The following is a 25,751-nucleotide window of genomic DNA, read 5'->3' as shown; positions in this document are numbered from 1 at the left end:
CTCAGTGCTTCTCAACTTTCCAAATCACTTGAGGAGTGTTTTAAAAATACCGAATGACTAGGCCCTGCCTTAGACTAATTCAATCAGGCTCCCTGAGATAAACCTGAGCATTTTTTTTTAAAACTCTCACCAGGTGATAATAAGACACAGCCAGGGCTGAGATTCACTGTCATAACTGATGACTCTAGGAGCTCTCCTAGCAAGCTTCAAGCAACCAGTACTTAAAACTACAACTGAATGTGATTATGTAATCGAGAGCTGCTCAAGTTTAATCCCAATAAAATTACATCATGATACTGAAGAATAATGAAAGGTGGTGACTGAGAGGTAGATGGGTAACTAATTCCTTCTCCATGTGCATTTGATTCAGTTAGAAGTCCAATACTTCTAAGCCGGGAGTGGACCCTATGGACTCATTCTTCTGATCAATTTTTTAAAAGGTCATGCCGCCTGCGCCAATATTGGAATTAAGATCAAGTAACCCACCATGGAAAAATCTGAAAACCTCCATTGTAGCTCATGATGTAAATGCTAAAGAGCTCCCACTGATCCAGGCAAAAGATGTGGCAACAATAATTTTAAATTAGTCACTATGTCAACTCCAAGAAAATACTGAAGATGATGAGTATTCTCTCATTGCATAAACAAGATGAGCAGAAACTAAAGTAACAATTATAGTGAATGCTTACTATGAGCCAGGCACTGTGCTAAATGCTTCATAACGTAAGAAGAGAATAGGGTAGGTCAAAGCTACAGTGGTGTTAGATGCTTGGTGCAATACGGAATTTACCTTTGAACTTGTTAAATACTTGAAGAAGGCCAATCCAAAAGACAGTCTTCTGTCTACTTAGATACTAATGGAGTCCAAAAGCTTACTGGTAGAAGGTAAGGTGAAAAGTTAGCAGTTAGGAAAATACTAGAGATCCAAAGACATTCAGGAGTCAGTTCTCCATGGTAGAAAAAGGAGCTATCACCTGAGTGTTAAGATGTCATTATCAGAAACCTATAACTCACTAGCCAACTTAAGAACCTTTAATACCATCACAATAACAAAGTAATCTAACTACACAAAGAAGAGGATAAAAGAAGTTATAAATTTGGAAGAAAAGAATCATACAATACGGCAGAGTGAGTTATATTGTTTCATTAAGAATGAAAGCCTGAAGCGAGATGTCTAGCAGAATTATTAATGGAACCTCAGATATACCCTTTCTCTATTACAAGTAGAAATGATTATGCTGTATTTTGCTAGCTTGTGCCCTCTTCTCAGCTCCATTTCCATGCAGAGACCCTGAGAAAGACCTTCCCTTCAGATTCCTGAACAAAGTGTGGACACAGTATGTCATGGGGCCAAGGCTTTGAGCACCTGTATTTCAAGACCAAGAACAAGGTTATTATATTTTATGTCTTTGGCGAAACATTCTCAGAAATAAACACCATATTGTTCTCTATCCCACTGTCTTTGGCTAAGGTACATGTAGACAAAGGAAATTGAAGTGCCTGGAAACTCTTCAACCAGAGAGCAAAGATTTTTAACATTACTAATAAAAGCAATTCATTAACTTTGAAAAGTTTACGTTTTTTAGATTCTCTGAGACCAGAGGACTTAGAAGCTGAAGTGACCTCCACTCTTTGGGGCAGAAAGGGGTTCCAGGCTATGAGTAGTCTGAAGGAGACTGCAGACCGCAAAAACCTTCTCTCTAACCTCTGTACCAATTAAGGTCTGCTGGGCTGAAATTATGCTATTAAACTTTATTTTACAAAGTGCAAATGCCACTGCACTGGGTCCTGCATGTAAAGTAGTTTGAGATCCCTACTTTGGTTGTATCATCCACAGCCGAACCCCTGAGTATCTAATTATGAACAGGTTTCTGATGTGAGTTCACGACTATTGCCTTATCTCACCAGATCTCTCCAAAAAGATTCAATTATTTGGCCATAATTGCACCTGTCAGCACATGCTGCCTCCAATCTCTACATCAGCAAACTTTTCTCTTTTTAACTCCCATTGCTTTGATACATTTTTGCCTGAATAATGCTTTTTAGAGTCCTTTTTACAAACGTGCTCTGTTCACTGGAAATACAAGACCTTTCAAAGCTGTTAACACTGTAAAACATCATGTCTCCTTTTTATTAAAAAAAAAAAAAAAAAAAAAAGCAAGAGCTGATATCAGACACTAAACTTTTGCTGCTCTAAATTGGAATCTTCTCTGATAAGCCCTGCTAGGGGGATTCTAAAGCCTGCAGAAATAGGTCCACAAAGGAGCCTCGGTGAAATGTCTCTGGGAAATTCTTAACTCAGTCCAAGAAAGTAGCCATCATTTTGCTATGAAGAAATAAGGGTTCTGGTTGTTAAGTTCAAATTCAAAATGAGTCTGGCATTTTCCTCCTCTTATCAGTTTTCAAAGCTGACTCCTTGCACTACATGTTGAACAACTCCTTTTTATTTTTGGTGTAAATTAAAGCCTTTACGAGGCATTGAGTGAGCGTCCAACATTTGCTTCCCATCCCAAATCTGCACATCTGTCTGTTAAAACGTATTTCTATAGGTTTTGTTTGCTCTAAATGACACAGAAGCCAACACTTTAGCTAAATCATGAAGAGAAGGAAAGGCAGATGAGTGGGAGAGGTGGAAACTTTGCATTAATAAAAGGAAGCAGGAGGATGAGCTGGGAGGCAAAATAGGGTGCGTTTTTCGGCTTTCACACAACATTTGGTGGGTAAATGCAAGTAATGTGGGATAACACACTGGGATGCATTGCAGACAGGTGACTTGGTTTGCTTTCATTGCAAAAGATGATAAGGGGAATTAACTTGGTAGTGAGGCAACTTTCTCTCAGGGCTTATTTTGGAGCCATATACAGAGTTTCTTTAGTTTCGATTTAAAATAGCATACTGTAAAATCTGACCCAGATAAGATTTTAGGCAATTCTTATGCTCACTCCTTCTTATATTCCTATCATAGTATAACTACAAAGTCACTTTTTTTCTTTTTCTTTTTTTTTTTAAAGTCGGGCACCTGGATGTTGCCCTGGAGAAAATCTTCTTTGCTTTTTCCCTTAGGAATCACATGGGCGTGCACTGATGTTTCTCTTCTTTATTACAATTCTTTTAAGACTGGCAGATATTATAGTTGTCTTTCTTAAAATTTAGTTCATTGTGTGCCTATTTGTACCAGGTGCTATATTAGGAACTCGGGCTTAAAAGTAAACAAGGCATAATCTTAGAATAACTCCTAGCAAAAGTCACCATCTGGTTTCAGAAAAAGGCAATCAAATAGCAAGTACAAACTTTCCTGATGCATCAAAAGAAACAATTTCCAGTTCTTAGAGGGACCACAGAAAGACTGCAATGGAAATTCTGTTTGGTATGTCACTAGCTCCCTACTGATATAGCTTAGATATTTGTACCCAACCAAAATCTCATGTTAAAATGTAATCCCCAATGTTGAAGGTGGGGCCTGGTGGGAGGTGACTAGATCACGGGGGTGGATTTCTCATGAATGATTTAGCACCATCCTCTCGGTGCTGTCCTCAGGATAGTGAGTGAGTTCTCCCTAGATCTGGTCATTTAAAAGTGTGTTGCACACCCCCTCTAACTCTCTCTCTCTCATTCCTCCTTTTGTCATGTGAAGTGCCTGTTCCCTTTCTGCCTTCCCTCATGACTGGAAGCTTCCTGAGGTCTCCCCAGAAACAGATGCTACTATGCTTCCTGTGCAGCCTGCAGAACCATGAGCCAATTAAACCCCTTTTCTTTATAAATTACCCAGTCTCGGGTATTTTTTATAGCAATGCAAGTATGACCTAATAAACCCACCATTTCTGAAGTATTTCTTATTTATTGGAGAAATAAGAGATATTTAACTTTCTCTCCACCTCTCCAAGTTCAGTGTATTAAGAAAGCAATATAACACAACAGTCAAAAGCATATACCCTAGTGTCAGACTTAAGTTCATCTCTCATATTCTTTTGTAGGCAAATTACTTAGAGCAGCACTGTCCAATGGGACTGTCTGCAACAATAAAAATGTTCTGTAGCTGTACCATCCAATATAATAGCCACTTGACACAGGTGTCTACTGAACACTTGAAATGTCACTAGTGCTACTGAAGAACTAAATGTGTACTTTTATTTAATTTTAATTAATAAATGTAGGTAACCACATCTTACCATATTGGACAGCACAGCCATAGTGTTTTCTCATCTATAAAATAGAGATTGTAAGATTTCTTCTCTCTTATATTATTTTTTCTCTTATTGAGATGGAGTTTCCCTCATATCGCCCAGGTTAGAGTGCAGTAGCCCCATCTCAGCTCACTGCAAGCTCCGCCTCCCGGGTTCAAGAGATTCTCCTGCCTCAGCCTGCCGAGTAGCTGGGATTACAGGCACCCGCCACCACACCCAGCTAATTTTTTTGTATTTTTAGTAGAGACGGGGTTTTACCATGTTAGCCAGGCTGGTCTCAAACTCCTGACCTCAGGTGATCTGCCCATCTCGGCCTCCCAAAGTGCTGGGATTACAGGCGTGAACCACTGCCCCCAGCCATCTCTTACATTATTAAACAATGTAGTAAGAGAATGCATGGAAAATCTTAGTTCCCATCAGTTAGGTATTATTATTCATTACATTACATTGTATTTATATCTAAGCCTATCATACTCAAATAAGTTTTGCCCTTTGAGAAGGTACTTTATCACTTAAGAAGGAGTAAGTTTCTCTAGGATAGAGATTAGGCCATGTTCATATTTGGGTCTGCAGTGCTTAGAAAAGCCTAGCACATAAGATAGGCTCAATAACTGCTTTTTTAACTCAACTGAATAGACTAGGTGATGATGGGGCTCTATTGCTCCAAATAGAAGTGAATCCAAGTGAAACTCAAGTATGGTTTTTCTAATTTCCAGTGTCACATAAAGGCTTTGGACCAGAACTTGGTTTTGCTATTTTCTAGTTGTGTAACCTTAGGGAAATTACCTGACTTCTTTGAACCTTGGAATTGCCATCTGTAAAATGGTGACAATCCTGTTGACCTAATAGAGATGAGTAGGATGATGCCAGACAAACAGAATGTGTTTGGGAAATGTCTGCTCCCTCTTTCCTTCTCTCTTGTGGTGGCTTCTGTGCCCATCCATAGATGTAATTCTCTACACGGTAGTAAAGAGGTATGAACAGTGATTACTTCTTTCTTGCATAAAATTCAATCATTTTGGATTTCTTCTTCTGAACTTGCAATTTAAAAATGCAAATACTCCTGGAAAAATTTCTCCCTGGTCATCTCAGTCTTCCACACCTGAAAATACATAATGAACTTCTCCCTGACTACAGAGTGCTGGAGGAATATAAATTTTGATTTGGGCCAGGTACTTCTGAGTGCTAATTTTGGATTATGGGCTCCACACAAGGCAAACAGAACTGGGTGCAGGGGTAGGGAAGAGTGACATAAGGAATCCTGCTTTGAATCAGCAAAAAAAAAAAAAAAGAAGAAGAAGAAGAAGAAGGGTGGCTGAAGCATTGAAGCCTTATCCCAAGTCACTACAGAAAACAGCCTAAAAGAACAAAAACAGGGTTCCAGCAGACACTTAGATGCAATTTTGGTTTCACACTGCACATTTTAAATAATGTATAGGACTTTTAAAAAGTAGAATGTATATTGTTAGAATGCATAAGCTCTTGAGACAAAAGACTCTATAAGAAGCCTCAGGGGTTATTTTTGCTTTTAGGCACTTCACAAAACTAGACACAATATTATGATTGAAAACTTGGGAGTCCAGGTCTAGGAACATGGCCTTGTAACTAAGGACACACTGGAATTTTATGATGCACATTAGCCCTCCACATGAATTTAAGAGGTGCCGAGTAAGGGTGGACTTACTTGGTATTTTTATAAAGCTTTTTTCTCTCCAAAGATCAAAGTGTTATTTCATCATCGCTCACACAGGGAGGTTAAATGGCTTGCTGACAGTCATGCTGGGAGCTGAGAGTGGGGCCTACATTTCTGGGCAGGCAGGTCCTTCTGCCTGAGGACACAGCAGTCTCCTATCTGTATTACTGCCCTCTCAGAAGGTACTTTAGCACTTAAGAAGGAGTAAGTTTCTCCAGGACAGAGGTGAGGCCATGTTCATATTTGGGTCTGCAGTGCTTAGAAAAGCCTAGCATATAAGATATGCTCAATACTGTAGAGAGGTGCTGTCCCCTTCTTTTTCCCAGTGAGACAGCAGATGCCTCCTCCTCTTGATAAATGGGGCAGACCAACTGTGACCTTGTGAAAATCAAAGGAGAAGGTGGGCCTCCAAGGAACCAGGAAGTTGGGCCAAGGACTGGATGGAGCAGCACAGCACTAAACTATATAATAGCCATAAACAGTCTTATGGTTCTGGCAAATCAGGGTCACCAAATAAAAGTAAGGAAGTATCCCTTTCAAGGCCAGGCACGGTGGCTCATGCCTGTAATCCCAGCACTTTGAGAGGCCAAGGTGGGCAGATCACAAGGTCAGGAGTTCGAGACAAGCCTGACCAACATGATAAAACCTCATTTATACTAAGAATACAAAAATTAGCTAGTTGTAGTGGCGGCCCCCTGTAATCTCAGCTACTCAGGAGGCTGAGGCAGGAGAATCACTTGAATCCAGGAGACGGAGGTTACAGTGAGCCAAGGTCGCACCACTGTGCTCCAGCCTAGGCAACAGAGTGAGACTCCATCTGAAAAAAAAAAAAAAAAAAAGAAAGGAGTCTTTTCAAATCTCTTCTACAAAATGTACCATTGGAAAACAACAACAAAAATGCTATTCACCCTCAGCATAGAAATAAGTTGTGAGTATTTCTGTTTAGTGTTACTGATTAACAAAATAGTGGCTAAGCCCACAGGTGCTGGTATTACTCCTGAATTTCAAACCCTGACTCACGTACTTACCAGCTATGTTACCTTGGGCAATGTATTTAACCTTTCTGTGCCTCATTTCCTCATCTATAAACTCAGAATAATAATAATAACAACTCAAAGTGTTGTACTATTAGGTGAGTTCATCCATACATAACACAAAAAATAGTGTCAGGTGCTATTAACAGTAAACCTGTGTCCAGTTGATATATAGTAGACATGTTTGTTTGCTATTCATAGTAAAAGTATTGTTGCTACTGCTGTTGTGGTTGCTGTCAAGATTATCTATGCTAGAGGATGGAAGGAGTTCAAGTATTTTCAGGTCTTGAGGCCACTAACATCTTAACTGACCCTCAGTATAGCCCAAACCAGACTTCTCTTAAGTTAGAGGATGGCTACCAAACTGAGGGTATATGCACCAGTTACAAAGCAGGAAAGGGAGGCCAGATGGGACCGGCTTTCTGGGAACATGCCATTTTCCAAGAATCACTGGTAATAATTCTGCTCTGCAATCCTGAGCAGCAAGAATGGTAATAGTGCTATGGAAGAAGCCAGGTGGATGAGCAGGAAGCTTGGCACCAGGCTCGCATGTCCTGTGGGAAAGAACAAGTTTAAGCTAAACACAGCTCGTGGGCATGCAGGTTAAACTCCATAAAGCTCTGGTTTATCCTCCCAGCTCTGCAGGAAGACCATGCTGAGATGACTTCAGCAAGGCCCGATATTAAAAACACCAACAACAGCCAGGGCCCAAGTCCCAGAACCTCTCAGGTGGGAACAAGGAGGAAAAGTTGGGAAAGAAAACTTCATATTTTTCCTCTCATTATGGACCTAGTGAGAGGCATCTGTTCAATCAAGACGGGAGCAACCAAGCTTTCCTAATAAGCAAGGGTTAAGCAAAAAATTCATTTACTTTACTTAGAAATGGATGAAAAATAGTGTCAGAAATAATTCACTTTTATTTTCCTTATAAAATTAAACAGCAGCAATTATAAGAAAAATCACCTGACTGCAAAGCCTTTAAACAGTTATATTTAATAATAACATTAATTGCCTCTAAACTGGTCGACTGCAACAAAAAAGATGTTCCTTAACACAAATGTATCTCATTGTATTATGGCAATATAAGTTGCAGTATTAGTCACTGGTACCCTGAATTATTCCTTAATGCTGAAAGTTTGCTCTTTGATTTGAAAAGTGACACCGGCAGAAAAGAAGAGATGTGTGGAATAGGAACAACACAGCAAAGGGTGCTGCCTTGGCATTAGAAATAGAACACCGCACCCATATATGCCAAGCTGACAGCCAGTAAAAAGAACTGTGAGTTATTGTTCCTACCTAGCAGACTGCGCCCCCACTTTGCCTTTTAAACAGACCACTGAGGCATCTGACCACGAACCTTAGGGGCTCACACTCTGCTAGTTGCCAGGGTTTGTGCCCTCTCTCTCTCTCTCTCTCTCTCCTCTCTCTGCCTGACTCTCCATTCCGATCCACAGGGCCCAGGGTTGAAGGAGGACTGCTTTCCTGATACACTGCACCCTCTCTGCCTCGGATCTGCAAGTAACCCTGTTCTAAAAGAAGATGAGGTGGCAGGAGGGCATAGCATGAGAGCGCGCACAATGGACTTCCCAGAGAGACAAAAATGAGATCAGGGAGATCGAGAACTTCTCAAGATTTTGTTCTGCCACTGTACACATGCCAGGCGATGCTCACATAGCTACATAACTTGGAACTCTGCATCTTTCCCTCTCATTCCAGTGAGTGAGAGGGAAGGTACAATTGGAATAACTTTGAATTTGGCCCAGTTGATTTTTTTTAAAGGAAATTATTTGCAAACTTCCTTACCCGATTAGTGAGAACATTGCAATCACAGCTGATCAAAGCATGCAGCCAGGCAATACTGAAATGCAGATTCATTGCCTCAGGCACTGCTCAAAGGGAGAAAAGGCAAGAGTCCATTTCCTCTTCTAGTAGATCAGTGACCTTTCAATCCAGGCATTAATGCATAGAAAAGCAACTCCTCCCACCAGGAAAACCAGAAGTCACTAATTCACCAGGGGTTCTCTATTGTCCTCCAGGCCGGAAAACTTTCGCCCAGGAAACCAGTCTAATCTGCCATCACTGTTTTTTTCTTTTGATAGATTCAGGGGATCCATGTGAAGATTTGTTACAGGAATATATTGTGTAATGGCGAGGTTTGGTTTCCAGTGTACCAGGTTTAGAGAAGTCAGAGCCTTTAAAATTGTAAAATGTAAAAAGAAGTCGAAGATATGTTTAAAATCCAGTGTGTGTTGAAAGCTGTGATGGCAAAATCCATTCTACCAGACTGAAAGCGAAAATAAAATTCTCTTTTCAGATAATGTCTTTTTTGTTGCTTCATGCTCCTTTCTACCTGGGTCTTCAGGGCTCACCTTTGTCTCATTAGTGCAGCCTCCACTACAACAGTTCAGCAATTGAAAGCAGCTATTTGGAAGCACAGTACAAGCACCAAACACAGTAGCCAAGCTGAACTTCATAAATTGGAGAATCTGCCCTCCAGTTGGTTTTCAATTGAGGAAATGGGATTTCATTACGAAGACAATGCCTGTGAAAGTGCTTGGGCAGGAAACATCCCTTCCAGTATAGTACCCATAGATTCAAACTATGTGGCTGAGAAGGGACTTAGGACTTTGCAATAGACAAGGATTAAAAAGATCTTTACGGAGAATTTTGTCTGCATAGTATATTTCTGGAAGGATGAAACGGAAACTAGTAGCAGTGGTTGCCTCTGGAGAGGATGCACTGGGTATCAAGGGGACAGAGGATGGAAAGAAACTCACTGTTCACAGTATATACCTTTTAGTGCACTTTAAATTCTGAATTATGCATATGTATTACCTATTCATAAAGTAATAATTTAAAAAACCAAATGAATGGCCTGTAATCCCAGCACTTTGGGAGGTCGAGGCAGGTGGATCACCCGAGGTCAGGAGTTCAAGACCAGCCTGGCCAACATAGCAAAACCCCATCTCTACTAAAAATACAAAAAATTAGCTGGGTATGGTGGTGCATGCCTGTAATCCCAGCTACTAAGGAGGCTAAGGCAGGAGAATTGCTTGAACCCGGGAGGCAAAGGTTGCAGTAAGCCAAGATTGCACCACTGCACGTGACAGAGTGAGATTCTGTCAAAAAAAAAAAAAAATACAAATGATATGAAACCCACAAAAAATAAAGAGCTTGTAAAAACAACCCCAAGTTAGTGAATCCCAAGTTTCCATCCTCTGACTTAGTCTCCTCTTATCTGTGTAGTCATAGGAGACGTGGGAGAAAAATAATTACTCAAATCTATTGTGGGTGCTTTGTATTCACTTCTGAGCTTATCATCTTTATTTGTAACTACGAGAAACTTCTCCATCTGGAGGTTCCAGCCATAGGCACTTCACAGACACCATACCCTAAACCCATCCTCCTCTTCCCTCCCTCTTTCCTTTTCTCTTCCCTCCAAGCTTGATCCTCCTCCAATATTCTCAGTCATTATTAGAAATGACTTTCCACTCAGCATCCCAAACAAAAACCTTAGCATTACCTTAGGGGCCCTCCCCTCGTCTCAATCCTATTGTAGTCACTGGATATTGTTACTTCCATCTCTATGGTGTTAAGAGGGCATCAAATAGGTGCTCTCTTGTACTATACCTCTGACCTCATCTAGCTCCACACCTTATGAACTATATTCCTTCATAGAATGTGAGCTCCCCAGCCGGTTTTCCATGTGGTTCATTCTCAACAATTCCCCAGTCCTTACCCCAGTCATTTTTCTCCAATACACATACCTGACTATGCTTAAGAACCTTGGATAGCTCCTTATTGCCTACAGAATAAAGTCCAAATGTCCTAGTTTGACAAATGGTCATTTATAACATGGCCTGAAGATACATTTCATCCCTACTACATAAATTGTACCCTGGCTATTCTGGTCTGACAAGCCTTGCACATGTATGCCTCTTGCGTGTCTCCACAACTTTGCACTTGCTGTTTCTCCTGACTTGGAAAGCTTCCCCTTCACTCCCCACCCAGCCTTGTACAAAAATGAAATTTCTGCTCATCCTTCCAGACCCCCACACAGGTTATACGTTCTCTGAAAAGCCTTTCAGGACTGTGCCTTCCTCTGTGCTCTCCAGCACTTTGTACACACACTAATTATAACCCTAACCACACTATTTCCTAGTTATTTATGTTTCTATCTCTGCTGCCAGAATGTGAGCTGCTTTAAAAAACAAACAAACAAAAAAGCTACTATATTTTATTTATCTCTGAATCCACTGCACCGCCCTGCTAGCATTGCACATAAATGTTTGCTGAATGAATTGGCCGAAAGTACTTTGGTAAAAATGCAACACAGTATCCTCTGTGGCTAACATCTCATTTCTTTGCCTCTCTCTCTCTCTCTGCATACCTATTGGCACGCTATCACAGGTCTCAGGAGGGCCAGTTATTCAATGGGAACTAACAAAGTGCCTTCTATTTGTAAACAGGGCCATTTGTAAACCCTCTGGGCTAGATTTAGAGATTGCCTTTCTAACTCTGACAATGCTTCTTTGAGCACTCACTCCACTGAAAGAAGCATTTCTTTTCCAAATGTCTGGGGTCCTATAAGTAACCTTTGTTTACCCTGAAAACACTTTCAGGGAAGCCGAAAAAAGCTTAAAAAAAAAAAAGGTAGTGACCCGACAGGGACCTACCTGGACAGTGAGCCTTATGCCAGCCTAGGAAGAGGAGGGGTGCTTCAGAGACTTGACTTATCCTTGCTCACTTCCACTACCATCAGCTACTTAACTGCTTGAACCTCAAAAGCTTCTCTGCTCCCCAGTGAAGACCATGGCAACCCATTAACCACAAGTGCATTCAAGTAAAGCAGCATCATAAGCAAAGCGATACCCTGAGTGGCCTGAAGAACAGTGGGGTAAGATTAAAGCAAGGCACTCATTTTAATGGAGCCCAGGAAGGCAAAAGAACCCCAGAGCTCCCAGCCTCAGGGTCTCTGCTTTTGCTGTTCTCTCGGCCTGAAATTCTCCACCCCATCATATACACATTCAAGTCTTTGCTCAGATGTTGTTTACCAAGAAGCTGTACTGACCCAATCCAAAAAAACAGCACCCAGGACTCTCTGTCTCCTCCCCATGCTCTCTTTGTCTTCACAGCACTTATTAGCTCTTTATGGAAGCACTTACACCTGACACCATATTACCTATCTGTCTGTCTGTATGCTAACCATTGTCTTCACCATTCACCTGGAAGGGCAGGAATGCTGTCTCATTCCCAGACAATCCAAGCATGTAGTTGTCTCCCAGTAAATACTTGTTACATATTTTAAAGCACTCAAAGAAATATGATACAGGGCATTTCACACTTGGAGACTGTGCAATCCCATGTGTGATTAGGCCAAATGATTAACATGTGGGTGTTCCCAGCTTACTCCTGCTTCCTACCCATGTCAGAGCAGTATAGCATCACCTCTTAGCTTCCCTCCCCACTCCCAGCTTACCCATTGTCCAGGAGAGAATGGATAAAAGCCCCAAAGGAAAACTGACAGAACCAGAGAAGAATCACAAACCTCATCTATATCTGGAGGTGACGGGCAGGACTAGAGAAGTGGTCAAGAAACTAAAATGGCAGGCAGAGCAAAGCACAGAGTTCTGAGTTTGGAGGTGATGAAAGAGATGAGAGGGGATTAGTAATGAGTTGCTATGGTGTGTGGACATGAACCTCCTTCACATGAAAGAGGCCTCCTAATGAGAAAGCCTCACATGTTCTGACCATGTGTTAGTGTCTACTTTACACTTCTGTGCCTTCTCTTCCCCATCAGAAATGGAGATCTGGCCAAGCAGATGGCTCAGTGTTGGGGTAAAGCTAGAGCAACGAGCCAGAGCTGGAATATCAGGAACCCCCACGGACCCAGCTGAGGAGTCTGAACCTTCAGTGAGCCCTTTTTTCTTTAGGTGAGTGATGTGACTCTCACTGACTCAAAGAAATTAGTTTGGAAGTAAAACAGGGCCGAAGTCATTTTCAAGTAAAGGGATCATTGACCACTTTGTGGTGTGGTGGTCTCTGTCCGGCCTGGGCTTTAATGTAGGTACTCACGGTTCCGGGGTGTAGAGGGGATCTGAGCCATGCCGGATGTACTGGGTACAGTGGAACACTCTGTAGGCCAGTCCCGCCAGAAAGTCTCGTGGGCTTAGGTATCCAGCCACCGGCCTCACGGTGAAGCCAGACCTTTCTAAAAAGGCAACAGAAAGAGCCAACTAAATATTAACCCAGCAAGACTTGAGGGCCCAAGCAGAAGCTTCCACGATTTATAAGGAAGATCCAGAAACAAAGTAATCAAGGTCATAAACCTCTTGACAACTGAATGACATATACTGTTAACAGCTATCATGTTTGGTGCTTCTGATGACTAAAATCACTCTCAAATGATGGTTTCCAGGAGAACAAGACATTCAAAAAAATGAAAAGAAGGGTGAAAAAAGTATTTAGAGATTTAAATTCAGAAGCCCAATTAGGATAAGAAATCTCAGAAATCAGATGTTGTGTGGTTCCACATCACCTGGTATCTTTCTAAGAGACCTTCCTAGGGATCTCTTCTGTGTGCATGTGTTCAGTGACACACAGCTAAGCACCCCCTTCACTAGCATCTTCAAATCAGTTCACACTGAGGCTTTCTATTGCCCATACCCGCTAACTCCTTCATTCTATATTGTTTTCTTTGATGTTATATTAATCATCATGATTTAAAGAGGTACACCAAAGCCCTACATGCTCTATTGGTTTATGGTAAGAGGAAACAAAGTAAGAATACAATAAAGTCTATAAAACTGTCCTATACCACTAATTGAATTAGTTGTGAGTGTTCTCAGTCTAAGGGTTACATAATGTTTTCTTCTCAGGAAGGCCCAGAAAACTTACAATAGAAGGGGTATTCTTTTTTTTTTTTTTTCCAAATACACATTTTATTAAATTGTTGTATAAAGTCGTGCATTGCTTAACAATGGTGATACATTCTAGGAAATGCATTGTTAGGTGATTTTGTTGTTGTGTAAATCTCATAGAGTGTACTTACAGAAACTTAGATGGTACAGCCTACTTCTAGGCTACAAATCTGTTCAACACATTACTATACTGAATACTGTAGGCAATTGTAACACATTAGTAAGTATTTGTGTCTCTAAACATATCTAAACATAGAAAAGGTACGGTGAAAATACAGTATTATAATCTGATAAGATCACCACTATGCATATGGTCTATTGTTGACTGAAAAGTCTATATGTGGTACATGACTATTTTTAAATAGCTGCTTTATGCTCTGTTCTCTTCTCACAAGAGCAGTTCTATTTTTAATATAAATTGTATATATTTAAGATGTATAACTTTATGTTTTGATACACGCGTACAGTAAGTCCTCAACGTCGTCAAAAGGTTTTTGGAAATTGCGTCTTTAAGTGAAATGACATAAAGCAGTGCCCAGAATAATATCATTTCCTTCAACATTGTACTGTCATAATGTTGATGAGGGGAAAAATTGGTTTTGTTATACATCGTTTCACTTTAAGCCACAGTTTTCAAGAACCTATCAATGACATCAAGTGAGGACTTACTGCAATAACGAAATGATTACCACATTCAAGTTCATTAATATATCTTTCTTCTCATATAGTTATATGTGCACGTGTGTGTGTGTGTATGTGTCTGTGTGTGTGTGTGTGTGTGTGTGGTAAGAGCACATAAAATTTAGTAACAAATTTCCCTTATGTAATATGGTATTATTAACTATAGTCCTCATGCTATTCATTAAATCTCTGGATTACTGGGCACTTTGGCTCACACTTGTAATCCCAGCACTTTAGGAAGCCAAGGTGGGTGGATGGTATGGTTTGATGCCAGGAGTTCGAGACTAACCTGGGCAACATGGCAAAACTTCGTCTCTACTAAAAATAAAAAAATTAGCTGGCATAGGCAGCACGCACCTGTAGTCCCAGCTACTCGGGGAACACAGGCAAGGCACAAGAATTGCTTGAGCATAGGAGGTGGAGGTTGCAGTGAGCCGAGCTTGCACCACTGCACCCCAGCCTGGGCAGCAGAACAAGACTCTGTCTAAAAAATAATAATTATAAAAAAAGATCTCTAGACTTATTCATCCTAGCTAACTGCAACTTTGTACTCTTTGACCAATATCTCCCCACTTACCCCATCTCCTGCCCCTTGTAACCACTGTTCTATTCTTTGCTTCTGTGTATTTAACTTTTCCAAATTCCACATATGAGATAATGCAGTATTTTTCTTTCTGTGTCTGGCTTGTTTCACTTAGCATAATGTTCTAGAAGGCTATTCTTATCCCTGATTCTAGCATTGTAAAGGTTCCCATTCTGAAAACTTGAACTCATTAGGAGAATACCACACAATGGTTGAAAATGATCTTAAGAGGCAAGAACCAACTAAGCTTATAAAACAGGCCCATCCTGGGATTTCTGGTACCTGCTGGAAATAACCTGTTCTCAGGCATCCTCAGACCCATAATTTGAACAGCACTATGCTCATTCCAAAAGCCTTCACTTTGGATTATTCCCTGGTGAATATCAAAAAGATAAGTGTATTTTCTTCTTTTTCCATATTACATCAATTAAGCCAGTATATCCCACATGTGGGACACATATAACAGTACACAGAGGAACATTTTTTATTTTAATAGTTACGTATTTTATTTTTATGTGAATTAAAAAATATATAAAACCATGACATCAAGAACTTTGAATCTGTAGATACCATTGCTTTAAAAGTTTCTGTTTTAAATAAATTAGGTATTTTAAAAGTGAGTCAATGAAATTATATAAGGACACCTATACTGAAATCATACTATCTACATGCCAGTGTGTGATACAAACTAGGCGATATATCCAGTTCACCAAGGGTTGTGGAAAACAATAATGAAAGAAATAGCTAAGACTCTGCTATGCTTAATGTGTGTTAGGCACATTAGGCCTTTAAGGTATATCAATTAATTTCTCCTCCCAACCACCTTGTGAGGTAGATAAAATTACTATCTCCATTGACAGAGGAGGAAACAGAGACAAGAAAGGTTAAGGTGACTCTTCTAAGGTCACATAGCTAGGAAGGGGCAGAGTGGGGACTCAAGCCCTGACATTCTACATCCAGGGTCTATGGTCCAAGCCACTAGACCATACTGCCTCTCATAAGAATATTAATTGGGGGAGCAAATATGGCAATATTTATGAGATGATATTCTAACTATTGGGGTTTGGGGAACAATGCAGTAAAAAACCATCTCCATATAAGGAGCTCTTGGTAAAGAGGTAACATGCATATAGCTCTGTGGGAAACAAAGAAAAACGAGACAGGAGAATACAGTCTAGTTAAACAACAACGTAAGACATGATGTAATTAGGTGTTAATTAAGTGATACTGATCAGTAGTTCTCAATCTCTTTTCCTCAATAACAAACATAGTAGATGATGTTCACACATAACACAGAATGAAATCAGAGTGGGAGAGATCATGGTGGCTGCTGCGATCAAGATTCATGAAGGAGGCAGGATTTGCAGTGAGTCCTGAAGAACAGGTAGAATTTGAGTAGGTGGAGAAGAGATGAAATTTTCTAGTAAGGAACAGAGTTTCAGCAAAGGTAAAGAGAGCCCACAGCAAGGGCAGAGGGTTTGTACAGGGCAGTTGCAGCAGGAAACTAACTTGGAAACCTGGGTCAGGGCCTCGGATTGAGGCTGAGCTGTTCAAACTTGAGCGTGTAAAACAGAGATCAGCAAACTATCACATGCAGGCCAAATCCAGCCCACTGCCTGTTTTTGCACACCCCGTAAGTGAGAATAGTTTTGTTTGTTAGTTTTGAGACAGAGTCTCACTCTATCACCCAGGCTGGAGTGCAGTGGCACGATCTCGGCTCACTACAACTTCTGCCTCCCAAGTTCAAGCGATTCTCGTGCCTCAGCCCCACAAGTAGCTGGGACTGCAGGCCCAGTAGCTGCGACTACAGAAAATACAAAAATTTTTGTATTTTCAGTAGAGACAGGGTTTCGCCATGTTGGCCAGGCTGGTCTCGAACTCCTGACCTCAAGTGATCCACCGGCCTTGGCCTCCCAAAGTGCTGGGATTACAGGCGTGAGCCACTACACCCAGCCAGTTTTTATATTTTTTAATAGACACATTTAAATGGCTATAAAAGTACCTATATAATAGCCTTGATTTTGCCTCTTGGCCCAAAAAGCCTAAAATATTTACCATCTGGCCTTTTACAAAACAAGTTTGCCAGTCCCAGTGAAAACAAGAGGGAGCCAATGATAGTTTCTTTTTTTTTTTTTTTTTTTTTTTTGAGACAGAGTCTTGCTCTGTCACCCAGGCTGGAGTGCAGTGGCACGATCTCAGCTCACTGCAAGCTCCGCCTCCCGGGTTCCCGCCATTCTCCTGCCTCAGCCTCCCGAGTAGCTGGAACTACAGGCACCCGCCACCTCGCCCGGCTAGATTTTTGTATTTTTTTAGTAGAGACGGGGTTTCACCGTGTTAGCCAAGATGGTCTCGATCTCCTGACCTCGTGATCTGCCCGTCTCAGCCTCCCAAAGTGCTGGGATTACAAGCTTGAGCCACCGCGCCCGGCTGCCAATGATAGTTTCTGAGCAGAGATGTCAGAAAAAAAGTAATGTTTTGGAAAGTAATGTTTATGGGCAGTGGAGAGTTAAGGGAAGAAAATATAGGCATCAAGGTTATAAAATGATGAGGACCTCAATTTGGGTGGTAGCAGTAGAATGGAAAGAAAAGGACAGATTTACCTCATGTCATGAAGCCATAAGTGGCAACAGGGAGAGATTGTGGTAGGCTAAATAATGGCCCCCAAAGAATGCCTACATCTTAATCCCCTGAATCTGTGACTATGTGACCTTACATGGCAAAAGAGACTTTGCAGATGTTATTAACTTAAGGATCTTGAGACGGAGAGGCTGTCCTAGATTATTTGAGTGGGGCCCATATAATCATAAGAGTCCTTATAAGAGGGAGGCAGGAGGGTCAGAGTCAGAGAAGGAGATGTGACAATGGACGCAAGAGGTTGGAGTGATGGAAAGGTGAATCCACGAGCCAAGGAGTGCAGGAGGACTCTAGAAGCTCGGAAAGGCCAGGGCACGGAAGCCACCAGAAGGAATGAGCCCTGTCAACACTCTGATTTTAGACTTCTGAGCTCCAGAACTGTGAGATAACTTGTGTTGTTTTAAGTCACAAAGTTTGTGGTAATGTGTTACAGCTATAATTGGACACTAACACAAAGAAGGACTGAGTATGGGATTGGGGGATCAGGTGGGTAGGAATTCAGAGGAGTCCTTATAGGCAAGCCTGAAGAGTGCAGAGAAAACAGTACTGATAGAAACTGGGAAGACAAGCAAGAAAGGAAGTTCCAGGAAAGAGAGCAGGCAATGAAGTTTTTGCTTTTGGAACTATAGCACTTGAAAGAAGAGAGAGAAAAGGCAGAGAATCCAAGGATTTAAGCACAAGGAAAAACAGAGGAGGAAGCGGGACCACCATGAAACTTTGCCTCTTCCCCCAACCCCTCACAAGCCTATTTCCTAGCTGTTGTTCCAAGGAGGTGTTGTCAGTGAAGGGATCCACGTAGAGTGTGAAATGATGTCACTGTATGACTCACTGGGTTCACTAGTGTAACATCTGCAACAAGTACAATCCCTGACACACAAATTATAACGTAAAGTATTGATCAATTGGTTAATTGATTGACTAGTTTTGTTACCAGAAAGGGGTCCCATTCCAGACCCCAAGAGAGGATTCTTGGATCTCACGCAAAGAATTGAAAGTGAGTCCATAGAGTAAAGTGAAAGCAAGTTTATTAAGAAAGTAAAGGAATAAAAGAATGACTACTCCATAGGCAGAGCTGTGGAATGGATCACTGGTTGCCCATTTTTATGGTTATTTCTTGATTACATGCTAAACAAGGAGTGGATTATTCATGAGTTGTCCAGGAAAGGGGTGGGCAATTCCCAGAATGGAGGGTTCCTCCCCTTTTTAGGCTATCTAGGGTAATTTCTCAACATTGCCATGGCATCTGTAAACTGTCATGGTACTGGTGGGAGTGTCTTTTAGCACGCCAATGCCTTGTGATTAGTGTTTCACGAGTAGTGAGAATGACCAGAGGTCTCTCTCATCGTCATCTTGGTTTTGGTGGGTTTTGGCTGGCTTCTTGACTGCAACCTGTTTTATCAGCAAGGTCTTTATGACCTGTATCTTGTGCTGACCTCCTGTCTCACCCTGTGACTTAGAATGCCTTAACCTCCTGAGAATGCAGCCCAGGGGGTCTCAGCCTTATTTTACCCAGCCCGTATTCAAGATGGAGTTGCTCTGGTCCAAACGCCTCTGACAGTTGCCTGATTTCCCCCAGAGGAAAGTCACTAATATTCAACATTATCCATAAGATTTCATCATTCAGTACATAATTTTTAACAATGCAAAAAAAAAGGCACCTTTGGAGGTCATTTCATACTCATATAGCCCAGCATATCAGCTCCTGGATCAGAAAAAGCTCAGAGCTGAACTTGTAAATATCTTTGGGCCTTAACATTTACAGCAGCCAGCCACAAAGAGGCTTCAGCAAGCCCCAGAGCTGCAAAAGCAGCTGAGTCCCTGCTCTGCTTCCCACGGGTGGTCACAGCTAATTGTTGGCTCAAAGCCAACTATTTTTTTAAATCACTATTTTTCCTCTTTTGGAAAAAGAGCCATTGCTACAACCTGTGTCCTTGGAAGGCAATTGAGGATATTGACTAATAAGAGACAGCCTGTGTGAAATCTTACCTTTCAGAAACATGGAGACATCTTCGAGTTGAGGCACATTGTCCTCTCTGTAGCCACAGTATTTAGTCAGCAGAGGGAAGTTTTTCAAATACTCTCGGCAAGCATGAGTGGGATAGAGTTTGGAGAGCTCCCGGAATACAACGCCCCAAGTTTTAGTTTCTTCTTCAGTATACTCCACCCTGGGAATGGGCTGACCACTAGGCAGGAGAGAAGAAAACGAAATGAATCTAGCTTTGAATCACTGAGTTAAGTATTTTCTCACCTCAATACCTATCGCAAGTCAGACCCTGACAAAGTGGAGCACGTGAGCGTCTGAAAGGATCCCATTAAGCATTATTTTTTAAAGCAAATGCTAACCTTCTAATGTTGTGCATGTGTATTTGAATTTCCATATAAATTATTTTTTAATTAAGTTATATCTTCACACATCCTTAGAAAAATGTGGTAAGATTTATATTCTTAAACTGAGGTCAGTAACAAGTAATAGTTCTGGGTTGGAAGGAACTGGTTTAGGTACAAAACTATTCTCTGAGAGCATTTTCTGCAAACACCTGACAACAGTAACAAATAAATGTTTTGTCTCTTAAAAATAAAATTGCTTTATGGGTTCTCTCTGTCCCTTGCCCAGACTCACCCCAATCTTCAAGTGTGTAATTTTGAGATTATTTGTTCAATGTCCAAAATGTCTGGGAGATACTGAAAGACTATGCTGAATTTAAAAATGAAAGTTTTGCAAACCAAAAAATAAGGAGCATTCACTGCAGGTCATGCTGAAGGATACATACATTAAGCCCCCCAATGTAGAATGAGGTCAGCAAACTTTTTCTATAAAGAGCCAAAAAGTAAATATTTTAGGCTTGTGGGTCATATAGTCTCTGTCACAACTGTTCGATTCTGCCACTATGTCTCAAAAGCAACCATACACAATAACAAATGGATGTAGGTGTATTTTAACAAAACTTTTCTTTATTTGGCCCATAAACTGTAGTGTGCTGATGACTGGTTTAGAATATTGAGACGTTGTGCTGGACTGAAGTGGTCAGAGAGCTTCCTGGAGGAGGCACAACTTGAGCTGACACTTTTTGGCCAGGTAGGACCTGCAGGTTCTGATAAAAAGAAAGTCAGGAGAAACTGGTGCTCTAATATAATAGCAGCCAGCAGCCACAGGCAAGGAATATACCTTGTGATGCAACCAGGGATGAAGAGAATATAAACGTGTGCTTTTGTAAGCTATTGCTTGAGGGACTTGAATCTGAATTTAGCCTCTGATTAAGACGCCTATTCTGAAACTCAATTAGGATTTGAGAAACCCTCTCTTGACATACTCAACAGCCACCTGCAGCACGCCCTCACTTCCCACCCCGGCCATGCATCAGAAATTCTGCCTCCGCAATTAGCAAATATACACGTACAACATATGGAAGCCCAAACATACACACATAAAACTAGGATTTGTGCCCCTGCAATCTACAAATCCAGCCTATAGCAGGCGGTCACCACAGGAACCCATGCACAGAGAGCAACTGTCACTCAGGGTTGCTGCAGTGAGAGGGGCATCTTCAATGAGCTGGAATGGTTGAGGAGCACCCCGAGGTAGAGAAAAATGAGACAGAGGATGATAACAGGAATAGGCTATCAAACAGATCCCTAGCTGCCTTCCTCCTCCCCAGCCCTCTACCTACTTCAGTGTTCTCGGCAAAATACTTTCTGTTTAAAGTTCGGATCCAAATGGAGTTTCTCCTGCCCCCAAATTATTTTTGTTTAAAAAAAAATTAATTGCAGTACATGAGGGATGAGTGAATAACACATACTGAAGAAAAAAACAGAAATTCACATTTACTTTCTCTAAATACCAAGACTAGGTCTTCCACAAACCAAATTAGAACAAGATTAGCCTTGGTTAAATTTGGCTGTTGATAACAAATAAAAAACTACAACCTGGCAAATATTTTCTGAGAAGATCAAGGCTTCTAAGACCTCGCACCTGTGACGAATGTAGAATGAAAGCTTGAAATGAAAAGACAAAAACAGAAAAGATGGAAGGAAATAAGTAATAAATGGTCTGCCTCTGGTTCCAGAAAATTCAACTAACTCTATTTGAATTGGGTAAGCCAGTAAACCTACAAAGGGCTGTGTATGATCGGAAGGTAGGAAAGCAATGAGGCTGGGACAATAAAGGAAATAACAAAAAGCCATTTGAGAAGAATCGTTAGGTCAAACTTTTCCCTTCAGTATCAATCTGCAAACATGCAGCATTTCAGAGGGGAGCTGAATATTCAAGAGGCAGAAAGAGATCACGTGTAAATTAGGATAGGAAGAAAGAGTTACATAGGTCTGTTACTTAATAATGAACTTCCAGCCTCACAGTCTTGGAAATATGAGTGGTCGTGTGTGTTGTCAACTGTTCTGTCTGTCTGTCCTGGATAACTTGTCCTGCTCTTTGAGTTAAAAGTCGGTGCAATGTACTGCTGCTACCCTAAACCCAAGTAAGAAGTAAGTCTGCCTCTGGTCATACCAACAGATTTCTCATACCACTCTAACCCCACACCCCAGGTAACTCTTTAAAGTAAATATTTAAAAATCAATTTGATCACAAAGTAAATACTAGTTTTATCTACTTCATTTCTATTGAAAATATCCAAAATACAGAAAAAATAAGAAATTTTCCATTTTTCTGTGTAGTTAATATAAGCATACAGTAATGCTGATATTTGAGAGCTTACTATGTGCCAGGCATATGTTTAAGGTTAAGTGTTTTTATATGAATTAACCCATTTGATTCTCACAATTCCATGAGGTAGATACTGTTATTATCTCCATTTTATGGATGAGGAAAGTGAGGCTCCGAGAAATTAAGCTGCTTGTCTAAAATCATGGATTCAGGCTTAAAACGTAGTCAGTCTAGCTGAAGACTGGCTGTAATCTTAATGGATTAGTATACACAAATTAAATGAAAAATTGTACTCCAGACTGATGGAGTAAAATTGATTTTTTCACATCCCAACTTATTTTTCACATACCAAACTAAAATAAAGTTTTTGGTGTATATATTCCTATGTAGAAAATTTCATATACAATCATATGTCATCATGATACTAGGATATATTTGTGGATCACAAAGAGTACTTTCATCTTTATTCACTTATTTAAACTTCTCAGTAAGACTGTGAGGTTTTTTCTGGCTCCTCAACAAAATAAACATGTGTTTGGGGCACCAGGAATGCAGGGCACCCACATTTTTTTAGGACTTTGAAATTTGACATTTGGGAAAAAAATCATGGTCATGGGGAAAATGAGAATGTGTTGTATTTCTTTGAATTTGTTATGGGTTAGTGGGTTTTTTGTAAATCATGTAAGAGAGGGGTACCCTGGTCTTTTCAGGGCCTTCGATATATACTTATATGTCATCATGCATCTTTCTGTGGGCACATGTTGTAATGTGTATATAACAGAAGTCATATTCCAGCATCCTACAACTCTGCTCTGGTCGAAAACTAAAGTTACGTAAGGACTCCACATCCTACAGAAATTCCCCAGCAGCTGAAGCCAACCATCTCCTTACAGGGCTTGGTGAGAGGCAGCACAAATTGTCCTACCACCAACAAACTCCTCCTGTACTCACCTGTGCCACACTCTCCCCAGACCTCATCCACCAGTGTACTAGGGAATCAGAAATGCTCAGCATTGTGAAGAGGTCCGTGTTTGAGGGAAAGGGCACTTTCTTTCCTCCTCTCAAAGTCAAGACAGCAGGCTGCTCCCTGAGAGCGCACCTGTGAGAAGTGGAGTAGGGCACTTTCTTTCCCAACTGGTCCCTTACTGGGCAGCAGGATCCAGGCCCCCAGGTGCTGCCACCACTGCAGAGCAGGGGACTGACAGTCCCTGGGAGAGTGTCTGGAGGCCTGGGAGGATGGTGTACCATGGGGAGCCTAAACATATGTTCTCTGAAATCTAAGGTTCATGTGAACATTAAGTCTAATGCCCAGCAAAATCTAGACATTCATGTGAGACCCAATGCGGTGTGCCTGCGAGAAAGACGGTAAAGTCCCACACCATCCAGTTCTGCTCAGTTCTCAGGAGGCAGAAGACACCACAGTGGTCCCATCACCGTCATGAAGAAGCTCTGAGGGCTGCGCCAGCTATGGTATGTCACTGACAAGGCCAGGGGAGGCAGAGCACACTTCTGCAGCTGTGGAGGTGGGGGAAGGGTCTCACCCAAGAAAACTATGAATAACACCATTTCAGCAGAGAACACTCTATCCAAAAGGATTTGTCAGAACCAGGGTGAGTGTGGCCTGAGACCTACTCACACTGACATTCCAGCAAGCATGTAAAAGGGCCTCAGCCTCCTCCCTCCCTCCTCGCAGCCCCCAACTCTAGAAGAAATAGGTCCTAGAGAAGGGAAGGAAAAGTGTCTCAGAACCAGAGAATCCCAAAAAAACACATGCATATCCACACATTCACTCCAAATAACTGCAGGAGAGGGAGGATATACTTTGAATCAAGTTTGAGATTAATATGTTTTAAATGAACAAGACCAGGTCTTAAATACCCAAACGAGACATTACTGATAATTGAAAATGACAGGAAATTAGATGTTGCTAAGGAACTTGCTTCCCAGCAGGAAAATAGAATTCAACCCAATACAGTTGAAAGTAAAGAGTGGGAAAAATAAAACCATTTTGTGTTGCTACAAAATGATACTCCTCAACAGACTAATTATATGTAAATATTATAATTGGATATCTAGAGAGTCTCCTGCATTTATATGGAGTTAGTTGGGATTACAGTATTCTCAACAACCACCAAAATTATAATTTACAGGTTCTTAATTTACTGGAGAAAAACAAATGGGACTTTCAGTAGTCTCCATTCACTGTAGATTCTGCCCTCTTATCAAAGAATGGCAAACTAAGATTGTATGAGCATTGATACGGAACCAGCGTTCAGAGACAACAGTACTAGAAAGAAGCTAAAATGGTCACCATGGGGATGTCAACTTGAAAACAGGGAAAACTCCCTAGTGGATTATGTTACTCAGAGATGACTAAGAACTTTCTTTGAAAATGTTGAAGGCTGTGGGAGGCATCTGTCTCCCTGTATGGTTAAACTCCACTCTTCCTAGAGACAGGGAGGTGATTCTGAAAAACCAGCTTTGTGCCTACAGAGAAGAGGGAGTGGAAAATGCATAGACTAATCTAGTTGAGGGCAGGTATAGATGTAGTTATTCTGTGTGAGTCCGGAGCTTGTTAGACCAAAGTTGTTTAACAAACACTTAGAAATCCAGGGACATATACCCCACTGAGACTGAAATTGTGGAAGTTCTTTCTACAGCCAGATGCATAAGCAACAATGCTTTCATTTTATTTAACTATTGTTTGATCTTCTCCTTCTCCTCCATCAGGTCTAACAGCAAGCTATGTTTCTTACACATTTTTTTAAATTAGGGGAATTGGAAAATACTCGATTGTGATGCTATATCCTGGCTGCCTCCTAGAATCCTTGCTGCTAGAATTCCTAATATGAGATGCAGTTTCTCAGCTTGTGTTATCTTTAGAGAAACTTCAGTGTGAGGAAGCAATTCACTTATTCATTGGAGGAAGATGTGACAGGCTGCAATTGATAGTATTTACATCAAGATGGCAAGACTGTCTGAAACACAGCACCAATTGTGTTATTTGAAAAGAGCCAGATTTTCTCAGTGGCAAGGACCAAACAGAGCAGAAGATAACAGAGAATTGAGTAAGGGAATGGGAGAATCTGATAGAAACAGTTAAGAATGAACTCATTTACTATTTTATTTCATTACATGTTCCTTAGGGCAGGAAATGCCTCACTTATTCAAGAGATGTTTATCTGCCTGGAATAGACTGTTCCTCTCATCTTTTCTTTCTTTCCCCACCTTTGGTGTTTCTGTCTTGATTGACATTTCTACCTGAGGGTTGCAGAAAACAAATAAGAAGAGATTAAATGCATCAACTTTGGAATTCATTAGCAATTAGCACTCCTCAGCACATTCTGCACGTGTATCCCAGAACT

At 41.1% G+C, this 25,751-nt stretch overlaps 1 protein-coding gene across 1 annotated transcript in view; it reads right to left on the bottom strand.

Moving 5' to 3' along the window:
- Positions 1–25,751, bottom strand: part of TPH2 (tryptophan hydroxylase 2) — a 97,992-nt gene that overhangs the window by 43,078 nt on the left and 29,163 nt on the right. Inside the window, exons 6-7 of the mRNA XM_003906783.4 lie at positions 19,716–19,912; positions 12,987–13,122 (exon numbers count right to left, since the gene is read on the bottom strand). Coding sequence (XP_003906832.1) covers positions 12,987–13,122; positions 19,716–19,912 — 333 coding nt within the window. The remainder of the gene's footprint in view (positions 1–12,986; positions 13,123–19,715; positions 19,913–25,751) is intronic.

This window comes from Papio anubis, chromosome 9, assembly GCF_008728515.1.
Source record: "Papio anubis isolate 15944 chromosome 9, Panubis1.0, whole genome shotgun sequence".
NCBI lineage: Eukaryota > Metazoa > Chordata > Mammalia > Primates > Cercopithecidae > Papio > Papio anubis.
The sequence above is the reverse complement of the archived record's forward strand: the minus strand, read 5'-3'. Positions and strand labels throughout refer to the sequence as shown.